Raw genomic sequence first — 15,116 nt, 5'->3', positions numbered from 1 at the left:
GCTAAAGATGATGCCTTTTATTACACGCTTCAAGGATATACAAATTTGATGATTTTCAGATTAATTGAGAAAAAGTTTTTTTTTAAATTCTTGACAAATAGATGGTTAAAAATACCTTTACCCTACCCTATCCAGCTGCGCTGAAAACAAGTAGCCACCCGAACAATAAAGCTTGAAACAAATGTATTCTAAATCGGTGGTTTTCGTCCAATAACGGCTTCATAAATTGAACTTTTTTTCCCCAGAAATGACCTCGGGAAAACCCCCAAGAACCAGAAGAGGTTGCGTGAGAGCTGTGCCGGTTCTTGTTTGTCTACTTAGGCGGCATTGTAGCATGCCATTATGGCCGTGTGAAAAAGCCCAGTGTCTAAGCTCGCGATTTGTCTCCAAGCACAGCGTGGAGCCATTCATCGAATTCAGCCAATTATGTCGATTGATCATTCTCGTTGGTGATTGAACTTCCACGTATATGGCTTAACTCCACACCGGTTGAGTGAAAGATGCTCGAACGCCCCAACAGGTTTTGGCGGGGCTGCTGAATACTATACTGTATGGCGGATACGGTTTGAATTGTTACTATACTTTACGTGCGAACAAACAGGTAGTGCTTCGACGCCGTGGATAGTGTTTTTACAAAAGATTCTGGTCGAAATATGAATGAATGACGCATAGAATCGGTTGTTTCGTGGCGAGGGGACAGACTGTGTCACTTAAGAGACGCTGACGATTTGTTTTATTGTTCCGTACCGCAACTTTAAGATGGCTGCCGACGACGATGATGGTGATGATGATGATGGGAGATGTGGAGATACATCTCGCGCATAAAAGACTTGATCGATGGTAGATACGCAAACTCCCAGGCGCGGACGACGTGGGTCAAAATGGGACGCGATCTAGACACAAGCAAAAAAAAATCCAGTGAGAGAGTTGCCCGTTTAGGGTTTTTTTTCGCATTTTGATTTTAATTTTAATTTTGATAGGTTTCTTCTAGAAAAGTTTCTCTCCACATTTGTTGACGGAAGTGGGACGAGGAAATACCCGAGTCTGTTGTTGTTGTGGTGGCATTTGTTTTCGATTTCGCGTCTGGCTGGAGTTCCTTTTGCCTTTTGCGCGCTGGCTGGAGGGGCTTTGCAGATTAACAAGAACCGGTGACCGGGGCTGCTGATTGTTGGTTCCTGTTTTATTGGCCGCTGCTCTTGATTCTTGATGTTTGAAATATAAAAGCGGACTGGTCGGTCGGGAAGAGCAACAGTTGAGTATTGGATCTTGAAGAGGTCACGAGGTAGAAGGCAAAGCATTTGTGAAGTGAAGTTTTAGTCAGTTAGTTTCAAAGGTAGGTGACCAGTGATTAGTGATGATAAGATAAAACCAATCATAAAGTCAAAACCGGTTGACAACATTTGAGTGGGATGGAAGCGGAAGTGATATTTTTGTCTGATTTGCTCATATCGGACCAAAAAGTGTTTAGAATACTTTACTTGGAAATCTGCAATCTGTGATGGATTATATCAAATGGCAGTTCAAGAGCCAATAGATATTCAAACGATAGTGAACTGAGGAACCAATTGTGATTTTGTATGAATATATGAATATATGAGTTCAAACAACAAACTGATGCGAAAGCAGAAAGAGTAAAGTCGAAAAGTGAAAATCTCTTTGAGATATTTTGAAGTTGAACTTAAGTATATGTATTTGACTTCAAATGATTAAACTGTGATTCCAGGCGGCGAGACTTTGAATTCATGAGAAAAAATTTTTATCCTAGAAGTTCCAAAGTTTATTTAATTTTGTTAACACAAAATAAATTCTCCATAGATAGGAGAGAACAAGGATACTTCATCCCGAGGGATAATTAATTCCTCAGCTTTATTTCGAAACTTGAATGTCTCACATAGATCAAATGTTCTAGAAAAGCTTACAAATAGAACAAAAACAAAGCAAAAGTGTTATATATATATATATAAAAAAAAAATTTTTGAGTTTCTTGCACACTGTTTAAAAACTCTAACAAAATGTGATTTGAAGACCATTTTTTAACACATTTAAATGTTTCCCAAATCAAGGAAAAGTTTTTTAAAATGTTTGTTAATTGTTCACTTGAACCTTCGAGTCCACAAGGATATATTTTTCTGTTAAATTTATGTTTATCGTAACTAAGCAAGATAAACATTATTGATATTTATTCAATATTTGATAAAAAGTTCTCAACAAAGTGCTTTTATCTAAAAATTAGAAAATTGCGCCTTTAAGTATGCAATAAAACCAGGGTAGTATACAAGCTTTTTGAATTCTCTTTGTTTGACTCTTATAAACTGTGAAATGAAATCTATTGCGGCCAAACAAGTCAGTTATTCTATATTTAAAATGGGTTCTTTATTTTGAATCCTTACTTTCGAAAATAAGTCCTAGCCAATTTTTGATAAGGTATCGAAAATGAATAAGAGATCTTGAAGGTTTCATTTTAATAAAAACTTATTGCAAGTATTTATTGGAGTTAGCAAGTAAAAAGCTAACTCTTTCAAACCACAAACGTAATCGTTCTTGGGTCCAATTCAGACCTTTTCTCTACTATTGAAAATTCAATTAAAATTTGAAATTTTAGCATGAAACTTTGTTATTTCCATGAAAGCAATTAAAAAAAATTTCCAGCTGGATTAATTACAAAATCTTTCTCAAAAAAAAATTATAATTTAATTTTTTTTAAAATTAGAATCTTGTGGATATTTTTTTGAATATTGAAATCTAAGTTTTTCAAAGAACCAAATATTTAAAATGAATGCAAGCTTTATTTCATGTTTGAGATATCTTTTGGTTGGTTATTCAAAACTGACTCTGAAGGAATATAAAATTGCTACTTTGAATCCTGAATCAAAATTATGAAACTACGAACTCCTGCTATTTGAATCCTAAATAAAATTCTCACATTCATATTTTAATCGTGATTATGAAACTTAACTTCTAGCTCAATAAGAATCTGAATTTTAATTTTTTTCTATTCCGAGTCCTGAATCTTGCCTTTTGAACCTAAGCTCAAACTGAATTCCGAATTGGAAAACTATTTTTGAATTGTTTGATATGATAATTCTTCTTCTTCTTCTTCTTCTGACATCAACATGGCCAAAACTTGTATGCATCCTGGAAAATGAAAAACTTGCGTTCCTCATTTTTCTTTTCAACATAGTATCTGATACATAGAACATGCATTGCAGATACTACTACGACCAGGCCAACCATGTGATGATAAACGCAAAAGATACAGGAACAAGGAAGGAATGAAGCGTGGAGTTCCCTGCCAAACGCTTCATATGATTGTATACGGCTTTGGTTATGAATTTTCAATAGAATATGAATAAACAAACAGAATAAAAATAATACAGAACGGGCTCACCAAATCAAAGGGACACTATAATTACAAATGATTCAGGACGCAAAAATAGCTTCAACTACGGCAAAAAATTCTGGAAACTCGGCTTGACTGGATCAGGAGGTGTTGGGAAGACTGCTAACTTTGCTTCTTCGCAGGAACCGAGGCTAACTAGTAGGTTTTCATTTGGGTGGGCCTCTATTCCAGAGTCCGGACGGTTCCATTTCTTGGACTTTAGCCACCAAATAGATTCCGATTCTGAATATTTTACATATATCACAAATTGCAGCAAATTTTCCTGTCAAAAAATAAACTCGTCCGCTTTCCTCGCCCACAGCCTACTTCTGGTCTCAGGAGCAAATTCGAATTGTTTGAGATGATAATTCCTATTAATTACTAACCAAAAGGCGTTATATGTATCAGAACCTTTAACGGAAAATCTCTTATTTGAATTCTGAATTTTTAGATGTTAATCTGAGTTTTTTTTTTCAATCATTTATTCGAAATTCAACTTGTGAATCTTAATAAAAATTGCGAATACTGACACTACCATCTAGATCACCATTATGAAACTTTCTTATGTTTCGATTCCGTATAAGAGTTAAAAATAAAAATTTCAAATCCAAATCTTTTTAATTGTTTGTATGTAATTACGAGAACTTTCCTTCATATTCCGAAAAATGATGAGTTTCGATTATGGAAAATGCAGCTAGTTTATGCTTGAAATGCAAACCCAAGACTTGAATCAGGATTTTGTGTCAATGATGATAAACTGAAATTCAATTATTATAAACTGGATTCAGAATCCGAAATCTGATCACAGACATAGAATTTTCATGTTTATAATTGCCTAAGCTCTCCCGATATTTTTCCGGCTAGTGTCCGGGCCGTGCAAAGTCGGATTTTTTCATAGTTATCCGCAAAGAAAAAAATATTCAATTAAAATTATGATGAAAAACTACTGTTTTATTTTGGAAGGAATACCTCAGTCAATTTTAAATCACAGTTTATGCTTCCAAAACTCGTTAATGGTAATTTTGGTTAATTTTGATAAAATTTGCTTCGAATGGCTAAATTTAAATGTTTGTTTGCTGTTGCAAATAAAGTGAAACGATCGGCAAAATTGAGGCAATCGGAAAAGCTTATTGCAATCTTATTCAAAATCTATATTTAGGACTATAGTGAGGAAATTTTAAAAAAACTGTAATAGAATTATTGATCTGGGATAAGTTTTCATGGTTTTTGGTTTACTACTGAGTCGAAATTGTTACTCTTGAATCATTTGGGTCGTTTATCAAAATTAGATAAAAATTTGAAATTTTTAGTTTAGAAAAAAACATTTCGCTGGGAATTTTCGACCCTCATAGGGGTAGGGAAAGGTTAACCCCCAAACATCCCCCTCCGTTCCTTCGGCCATGAATTCAAGTATTTGATATTGCCCAGAAATTTGAGTAATAATTCTGAATTTAATAAAAAAAATGATGGATTTTTCTAATTCAATCTTTATGCTAGAGATCGGTTCTGAATTAATTTCATTTTGAATACTGATTGTGGGGTTTGACGTAAATTTCTTCATAATTTTCGTCTGTAAATGTCAACTGTGGTTATAAAATGTTAAACTGATTCTGAATACTAATGCAGTATATTAAACTGTACTGATATACGTTGAAATTATTTTAACCACGGAATGCTTCGATTGCTTTGATTCAGTTAAATCATTCAACCAAAAAAGCTAACAAAACAATAGAGTTAAAATTTTCAAAGATAGGGTGAGTGCTCCTACTTAGGACCTAGAGCCTACTTTAGTCCTAAAATGCCGAAAATCAGAAATAACTCTTTTCGTTTGCATAAATTAAAGACATTCCTATGCAAATAATGGACATTCTTCCTATAATACCGCCATAAAAAGTTAATCTAATCAAATTTTTATAGTTTAAAAAAAAGTGCATTTTCTTTAGTGGTAGAACAGACAGCTCAATTTGTTGGAAGCATTTAGAGATATCAGATAGATCTATCAGATATCAGATACATTCTATCTATTTTTCTTCAAATAATAAAAAATCTTTGGAAAACCCGGAAAATAGATATAGGGTCCAAAAATAAGACACTTTCGGCCATGATGTTCACTTTTTAGACATGACGTCAATTTTTTCAATACTAATCGATCAATCAAGGTGCAAATTTTCATAAGGGCTTATTTAGAAACCTATTTTGAGCAGTTTCAACACTTTTTTCTGCTTTAGGTATATAAGCTACAAGTAAAAACAAAAAAACTTCAAACTTTTATGCTTCTGCGAAATGTGCTATTGCGGAAAAAAATTCAGATATTCATAACAGAAATATAGGTTTTTATTTGTATCGTTAAAATGTTTAATGAGGTTTTTGATGTTTTTTTCGGGAAATCTATCTTTTCACAGCATTTTAGATCTAGGTCCAATAAACGGTACAAGTCCAGTACCAAAACAGGAACAGTAGGTTCAAAATAGGAAATTTTGAGTTTCCATGTCTTTGTTAATCTATCAAAAACGGCAAAACCAAGTATAAAAATTCTCATTGAAGCTTGCAGATGAGACCATTAACTACGAATGGGTTTTTGAAAATCACATAAAACTCATCTATATATGAGAAAAACATGGGTTTGTATAAACTATCGTTTAAAGGGTCCAAAGTAGGGCAACTAACCCTTTGATTTTCTTCCAAACTCATTGATTTAAAAGCATAACACAGGATATTCAAGTGATTATAATTCTTTTCAACTTTCCAAAGCTAAATTTTCAATTGGGTTTTTAACGTGAATAGCATCGTGCATCTTTAATCATCATGAATATCTCATTATAATTTTTTTTGTTTCGATTAAAGTCGTTTTACCATATTCATGTCAATCGCGACTTTATATCAACGTTGCAGTTGGCAAACAGCTACTGAAAAACTTATCCGGCACAACTGTCTCTGATGCTTACTCTTGGGCTTAAACTTACGGGCATCGGCTCAGGAGGCAATTGTCTTGCCAACTGAGCTACACAGAAAGAAAAATGTAAATTTACGTTACACATTTTCGCATCGTTGCCGATAGAATATGGAAAAGACTATAGCATCTTGACGACTGCGAAGAAATTCTCGTGTGATATCATGTAAATCTCAGCTTTGGCGACGTTCGTGGGTTCTCTTTTGCACCTGTTCGTGTGCTGTTTGCTTCTGTTCGAGTTGGAGAGGTGGTGCGTACAAGATTTCCAGCCAGTAACGTTCGTGAAAACTAAATGCAATTCTATTTATGAAGGTATGTGTGTGGAAATGTGGGTGTTACAAATTGTATTAATTGTTAATTTGTTGTTTTGCAGAAAATCACTACGATGGATTCAATTTTTCCGGCACCTGTCGTCGTTTCCTTCGCTGAGGGAATTGAAAAGCACCAACAGGCGTTTGTGTCAATTAAATTTGTGTCAAGTCAATTCAAGTGTATGCGAACAAACTGAATAAAGGTTCTTTAATAATCAACATCTCTGATTTGTTTATTATTTTCAAACACTCCTTTAAACAAAACATAAAAAGAAGAGGTTGAGCATGTAAATCTACAGTAAACTATCAATATCAATAGGACTGGGAATTTACATGTAACGAACAGTATTGGTACATGTAATAACGCGATTCCCTTCTACCCATGCAGTTGCATGTAAATCTACGTGGATTTTTCTAACTGTGTATATCACAAACCTTCAGTGTAATTTGAATTGTGAAATTAATTGTTAATCATAGCACATTATGTGGCCGGGAATCACCAAAACTTGTCATCGCAGAATCTACTCAATAAAGTTCTACAAATTTAGTATTTTTGAGTTACCCAAAGTTTTGTGTTTAATTTTACGGAACAAAGTTTCATCAAGCCATTTGAAACATTTTGTTAGCGTCAAGCGAAAAAACCTCTCGTATTTGGTCTGAAATGTGGTAAGTTTTCCACATTTATCCAGTCTGTAAAGCCCTAAATGGGTTAAGACGATGTAGGCCTTTTGAACACAAATTTCTTAGAGTTGTATATAATCGATCGCTATATCACACTAGCTGATCCCATACGAAATCCGTTTCAATTGCAACTTTTAATATGTGATGAATAACTCGTGTTTGAATGATAATTACGAAACATTTGCACGATGTTTTTTTCAGATGAAAAAATATTGAACAGTTAACGTAAGGATGATCCAATTTTCTTTCGCCTGAAATGAATTTGAAATCAGGAATCATTAAAACGTCCTTAAAAACTCTCGTTCCATAAAACTGAATTACGGTGTCGATCCAATGCAATTCCAATATCTGATAACATTTTTCGTCATTCCTGGTCCTAATCAGCATCCATACTAAATTTCTGCTCTCTAGGTCTTAAGACGGCTGAGCCTATCGCAGACAAACACACAAACGAACAAACCCACAATTGGAATAGCTTTATATACCTATACCCTATACCCTATCCACCAAATATCTTTTTCGTCTTTAGCATGAAGTATAAAGTTTATTAATCGTTAAATGTCCTTAAAAACGTGTTGTTTTTTATGTTAATCGTAAACTTATCCAGAGTCAGAGAATATATTATTAATCAAAAACGGTTTAAAAGTAATGTCAAGTCAATATGGAATTTTCTAAAACTTTTCTGGAGAAAAAGAAAATCATGATTCAGTTCTCACAGATCTCTTCTAATTCTTCTCTGTCCTCGCAGACTCAAAATGAAACCAACCTGCTTACTGGTGCTAGTGGCATTGGCCGGATCTGCGGTGGCATTCCCCCAGGGCGGTCAGGAGGGAGTTCTGGTTCAGATGTCAGAGCTGGAACCAGTCCAACAAGCGGCTGCCCTCAATGAGCAACCCCAGCCGGAACAGGAAGTCGCTCTCGCTGCCGAACCACAACAGGAACAGGAAGTCGCCCAGCAGGACGCCCCGGTCGTCGATGAAGCTGCTATCGATCCGGCCCAGTTGGCTCAAGTTGCTGATCACGAAACTGCTACCGGTGAACAGGCTGCCCGTGCCAAGCGTCAATTTGGATTCGGAGGAATCGGAGTCGGTGTGGGACTGATCGGTGGAGGATTCGGAGGACCAGGATTCTATGGTGGCTATCCCGGATATGGTGGTTATGGAGGATACGGTGGATATCATGGAGGTTACGGATATCACGGATATGGCGGATATGGAGGTTATGGACATGGACACGGATATGGCCACCGTCATCATCATCACCACCATCACGGATAAATCATTTGAGCGAATGCACGAGGAAAAGTGAAACCAATGTGATAAGTTATTTATAAAATTAAAAAAAACAAATTCAAGAAAAGAAGTTGAATTTTCTATTAATTTCCTAGGAATTTAATAAAGATCCGAAAGATTCTAGCGTACAGTAGTATCAACGTCAACATTTAAACGTAGTGGTATAAGAAGTACTAGGGGCTACGGTGTTTCAAAAATTCAAAAAACTATAAAATGTGGTAAAGATTGACTTCTGATAAACGAATTTCCTCAAACAGATTGCTAGATTAAAGTTGTTCGAACATCAAACTAACTTCCAACATTCTTCTAAATTGATAAGAGCAAGTTCACTGGTGTTGGGAACAAGTGGTAGAAATTTTGACACTTACGGCACGTTTTGAAAATTTTGCCATGCAAAAACATTTTCAATATCTGTGGCCTTCTCATTTTTTATAACACGTGTTGTATTTTCGCATGCTGTGATGCAAAAATAGCAATATTTCTATCATATACGGCTGAAATAGAAACAGTGTTGTAAAAAAATACAACGCTTCAAGATCTTGAAAACATTATTGCATGGTAAAATTTTCAAAATGTCCAAATTTCTACCATTTTTTCCCAACACCAGTGAATTTGCTCTAAATGAAGATAAAAAAAATGGAACAACCCCAACTTCAAACACATTTTGATAAAATTAGCACTTCCATTCAACCAAGACATTTTGAATCACATCGGATGCTCAGTCATAACAGATTAGAGATTTTGTGATTCAGTATATCTCCATCATCGTTTCAAGTTGTAATCTACTTCAAGTTCAAAAGAATAAATTCAAAGTTTTGCTTCACCAAAAATGAAGTGTTCATTTTTCAATGTAACGAAGTTAACTGTTTTGCTGTTGCTGATGGCAATTATTTCCTTCGATTCTAGCGAATCGGCCCCTTCACCCCATCATGGATGGTATCGACGGTTTGGTTTCGGATATCCGGCCTTCTACTACCCGAGGTCTTATGTTTACTACGATTCTCCGGTCATCGTGGCTCCCCCGCCGGTGCTGGCCCCTCCGGCGATAATTATTGGAAGAAAGTGAGACTTGTGTAAAGATTTTTAATGATTTGAATAAAATATATGAGTTTTCGCTGAAAATGAATCAATTTTATTTCACAAAAAAAACCTTGATGTAGACCTAAGCAAACAATTGTCAACATAGAAAACGAGTTTGGATCCTCAAAGCCTCTCTTTTATCTCGATTAGTGGATAAGCAGATGTTCCAATTTTTATAAATCGATTTATTTGAAATTCCAAATTCCAAACAAATAAAAAACATAAATAGTAAGACTGGTCTACAACAAGGTTTCTAGGTCGTCCGGTTTTATCCGGGCGCTCGCATATTTAATACAAAACTTGGGAGCAGCCCAACCTGGGTCGGTTGCCCGCGTTCCATTGAAAAATGGCCGAATTTATTCTCTTTATTTGGCAAATCAAACCAAAAAAATGTGTTTTTTTTATTTATGTCTCCAAAACGAAATTTTTTTAGCAAGTTTTATTAAAGTAGTAATCATGTAAGGTTTTTCGAAGCCGTAATACGATTGAAAATGTGTCGATAACTTTTAATGAAATTTTTTTCAATTATTTTTTCTTAATTTTTGTTGAGTAATTTCTTTGTTTCGACGAAATTTGTTCGAATTTTCGGTAGACAATTTTGAAATCAAATGCCCGGATTTTGACAGGTTTTTATATAAAATAGGCCGGATAGGTTCGGCCCGGATATATACAGAAAGAATTCTGGCTACCTTAGTCTACAAGACACTTTCAGCAAACCCGACTTTCCAATGTTTACAAAGGAGGGCTTTTAAGTTTGAAAAATGCTTCCTATGAAATATGCATATTCTTCTACTATTGCCGAACAGTGATGGATAAAATTTTTTTTTTAATTATTTTTTTTAATTCTAAGCGAATATTGATGTTACTTTGTAATAATATTTCCTATGATCTTACCAAACTCATTAAAAATAGCTGATTTTTTAAAGTTCAAAGGCTTTGATTAATTTAAAAGATCTATGCTGTATAATAAGCGCTAGCTTTCTTAACACTCAAAGCACTTAAAGGCCCAAAATCGATTAATTAAACTCAAAAAGCTGTAACTTGCTATTCTCTGGCTGAAACTTCATCTAATAATTTTTGATGAGTTACTTAGAGTGTTTATTTTGAATTTTTTGACAAACTTACATTTTCAAAAGTTGAGCTACTTAATGAAATATGGAGGCAACTTTATTTAAAAATTGTAATTTTGTTTTCAAATGAATTTTGTATTATCTTCGACTTCTGAAGTTATGCTTCATTTTCTTTTGAATTTTTATAAGATTAAAATTATAATGGGAAAACCAAATAGTTAATATAGTTATTATACTGAAATACCTACTAAATATATATTTAATGCAATTCAGTACTGAAAAGTGAGTTTTTCGACACAGAAAACAATATCGAAAAGTGCTTCTTTGACACTGTTTTTATGCTTGCAAATGTACTTACAATCTAAGACCTATATACAGGATCAATTTTGTATGCAGCTCGTTGCAAAACTCGTTTTTCCATCACTCGTCGTAACTATCCAACTCGGCGAGCCTCGTTGCATGAATGTGCGAGTTATGCTGAAGAAATTAACTTTTTGCAATTTGATGCATGATTAACTTTTTTGCAAATCCACACTAAAACATGCGTTTTTCGAAAATCACTTTGGTTGAATAAAGGACTGCTTTTCCTACCAAAAACAGTGTAGAAAAGTAGTTCTTTTTTAAACTGTTTCAAAACGGTGTCGGAAAGTGCTACTTTTTGACACTGTTTTCATTCTAAAGAAAAATCACACTCTGTTTCTTCAAGTTTAAAACTTGATTCTGAGTGGTATTTTGCGGTATTGCAAAACATTATGTAAGCAACTCGTTGCAAAATTTCAATTTTTTAGCAATTTGACGTAATTATCCAATTCGGAAAACCTCGTTGCATAAATGTACGACTCATGCTGCAAAAATCTACTGTTTGCCACTTATTAGTGTTAGTGTTAAAATAATTCCTAATTCAACTCCGACTGACCGTTAAATCTGAATGGTACATCAGGCTAGATTTTTTTATTTAATTTTCCACAAGTCATTTCTCAAAACTACTCCATGCTGTGAATTTGTTGAAATAGATTTCCTATCATATGAATATAATCAATTTAAGTTATTTAGTACCTAACTGAACTCGGATAGTTCAGTTCAAGATCAAGTTTTCTGAATATAGTTTTGAGCAAAAATAACGCTAATATAAAATCGCCTGAAAGTAGACTCAATATTCTACCCTCCATGTCTAGGCTAGTGAGAGCTTTCAAAACCGATTCCAATCGGTTAAATTCTGTTAGCTGCGGTATATGAAGGTTTTTGAAATTTGTATTTGCCATTAATAAATTAGTTTATTCATTAATAATACGTAATGAAAAGTATTCTTTCCCGGGAGGTTTAAATTATCTCACGGAATATTCTACTGCTTAAAACGGAAAATGTTCCCCTCTTAATCAGATTATTTTCAGATATTTTAAATTGATGTCAAAATTCTTCTTCTCAACTTGAATTTCATCATTAATTTTATTTATTAGAATCAGAGTTTTGATGCATTTTATGACAGTCAATTTCAAACTGCTTCTCAAAACCATATTAGATTTCAAATCCAAATCCTTAAACGAAATACAGAAATAATACCTGAGTTTGCATTTAAATTATGATAGAGAGTCAAGGTCAAGGAACTCGGTGGTCTTCTAATAAATGCTTGAGATGGCTCGAAATGGCTCAAACGCGGTGTAAACGAACTCAATCATCAGGGATATTATTAGAAAATAATCGATAAACTTACTTTAACATTTTGTGAAAAGAATCAAGAACAAAAACAAAATAATTCTTGGCAATATCAGCAATTACCAAATTGTTCAAATATTATTTGTTTTCGGCAAGCATTTTTGGAAAAGTTTATGACTAGTGCTGAAAAAATCTTCATTTGCAACTTGTTGCAAAAATAACTATATGATTTCATTGATAAATAAGTGTACCTAGAATGTTATTTTTCATCAAATCCTAACCCTCTGGAACCCAAATTTATTTTTTGCAGAAAATCCACGGCAGCTTAATTTTATTACTAAACACAACTTATGTTACACGAAAAAAATTTAAGATGAGGAATAAAATTTGACATTTTTTTACCTTCATTGCATAACCAAATGGGTAAGAAACTTGCCATCATGAATACTGCAGTACTTTTTCGGTTGTAGTTTTTTCACACTTCAACCATTTTTCCCAGGGGACTGAAATAAACGGAGAATCGTCGTCAATGATCAAACAAATTTGGCAGCCAAAGATTGAATTTGTGTCAATTTGTTAGAGAGAATTAGTAGGTTTAAGTTAAAATGAGAGAAACCGGTGCTCGGAGAGAGTGAAATTGTGCTTATTGTTGCAAATTGTTGCAATTTGTTAAGCAGTTGTGGAATTTTGATCATTAGGTACCATTACAAATGCAAAGAATTCTCTCTCCACTGTAATCCCTTGATTTTTCCTCAACTTTGAAAAATATGTACACTGACTCTTAGCTATATTTCTATATAGTGTTTGTTAACATTGCATTTTGAAGAACAGAGATTTTCAACTTTTATATGAAAAGTTAATAATGTGCCGTCAAACTTTTTCAACAACACTTTTTCAATTTTTATTTTTATATAGTGTACTAATGTTGTCATTAAATGATAACAAAATCATGATGACATAGTTTCTCATACCGTGAGATAGTTGTTTAAAGTTTTTGATTCTCATAAAAAATTTAAAATACCAATCAATAGATGTAGAAAATTTTTACATTTTTCGATGCCTTTTAAAACTGTACCCAGTATGACGGATTGGCTTAATGGTATCACCATCAAACCTTAAACTGACCCATTCCAGCGTGACGTCACAACGAATGAAACAATTTTTTTGGTAATTTGTTTGTAGATTTTACAGTTCATATCGCACATCGAAAAAAATTATACATCTAAGTTCAGAATTCAATTCGCTACAATATGAAATCAAAAGTATTTTTATTGAACTAATGGTTATCAAAATATAAGCAAAAGAAATCGTGACGTCACAACTCGCCACTTTTTCCACTTTTCGTTTTTTATTTTTTACAAAACCGCATTTTTCTGCTCTTCTATTCGATCAAATTTTATAAAAATTTCAGAAAAGTATCGTTCTATTACAACTTACAAATTGCTGTTTTTGATTTTTCAAATGTTGATTTAAATTTATTATAGAGCGATTCAGTTTCTTGACGTCACAACGCGCCATTCTTTTAAAGCACGGTTTTGCAAAGCGGTCGGTTTATGGTCAGGTTTAAAGGAATCATGAACTAAAAAACAGTATAGTTTTTGTGACGTCACAACGCTTAAAAATAGATACCTGTATTACCTATCCTACAGCGTGAATTTTCTGTGATTATTCTTAATCTAATATTATGCTTAAAAAATGGTTTTTTGACAATCACTTTGAAAAAAAAAATTTATATAGCTAGATTTTTGACAAAATTATGTTTGAAATAAAGAATAAACCTTAAAATTAGTTTATTTTCATACCAAAATTTTTAATTTTCAACGACAACATCGTCAATTCTAGAAAAAGGTAACTGAATATCTTTCGATGGAAAATGAAGCTCAAGGAACAACCTGATGAATGCTGGGCAAACTATTTTTGAATAATGAAAAATAAAAATCGGTTCTCCAGATGAGGGGCGCTTGGAATGGGGTTTTTGCTTTTATTATTCTTTGCCAACAATGTTTGTGTAAAAACATTTTTCGGACAATCACCACATTTTTTTAAACAAATATTTTAAAATTCAATTACCAGTCTGGGCTTAAATGCATCATAATGCAAATCAAAGATTCACTTTCTATATATATTTCAGAAACCTAGTAAATTTTGTTGTGGAATTTTTTATACCTAAATGTTTGTAGGCCCTTATGCTTTTCTTTAAAAATATTTTTGACAGATAAATTGTAAAATTTAATTCGAACTAACCCTGTATGCGTCATGACATCACAAATATATCTAAAACTATACATTTTCAAACGTTTTTATTTGATTTTTCATTAGAAACAATTTTTGTTGCAACTTACCCCTTTTTCTTAGAAGGGTGAAAATCGCGTGTTTATGTAAATTTAAAAATAACTGGTGAAACCCATAATTTTGCTGACTGCTGTCGAATTCGCCGGTTGAGTTTGTTTGTAATTTCCTCTTAACTTTGTTTTTATTAAATCACAATCTGAAAATCACAACTGAACGTTTTTACCAATAGCCGCAAATTAACTAACTTTTCCCCTGCATATGCACTCTACAGTGTTTTCACACAGTATGCACGATAGAAACGGAATGCTAAATTAAACGTTATTATATAACCATCTCAACAATTATTATTTTTATAAAATGATTTTAATGATGTTATGTAATTCTGATATAAGTATCGTTTTATTTTAT

At 33.4% G+C, this 15,116-nt stretch overlaps 1 protein-coding gene across 1 annotated transcript; it reads left to right on the top strand.

Moving 5' to 3' along the window:
* The first annotated feature begins 1,182 nt into the window (after window positions 1-1,182).
* Window positions 1,183-8,675, top strand: LOC129747702 (shematrin-like protein 2). Its single transcript, XM_055742020.1, has 2 exons — window positions 1,183-1,333; window positions 8,070-8,675. The coding sequence occupies exon 2, from the start codon at window positions 8,077-8,079 to the stop codon at window positions 8,596-8,598; it is 522 nt and encodes a 173-aa protein (XP_055597995.1). The 5' UTR covers window positions 1,183-1,333; window positions 8,070-8,076; the 3' UTR covers window positions 8,599-8,675.
* Window positions 8,676-15,116: the final 6,441 nt, after the last annotated feature.

Source organism: Uranotaenia lowii, chromosome 2 (assembly GCF_029784155.1).
Source record: "Uranotaenia lowii strain MFRU-FL chromosome 2, ASM2978415v1, whole genome shotgun sequence".
Classification (NCBI taxonomy): Eukaryota; Metazoa; Arthropoda; class Insecta; order Diptera; family Culicidae; genus Uranotaenia; species Uranotaenia lowii.
This window is presented reverse-complemented; position numbering and strand designations above follow the sequence as displayed.

Excerpts from the sequence above, each read along its gene's own strand:
- LOC129747702 (XM_055742020.1), top strand. The coding sequence starts at position 8,077 with ATGAAACCAACCTGCTTACTGGTGCTAGTGGCATTGGCCGGATCTGCG.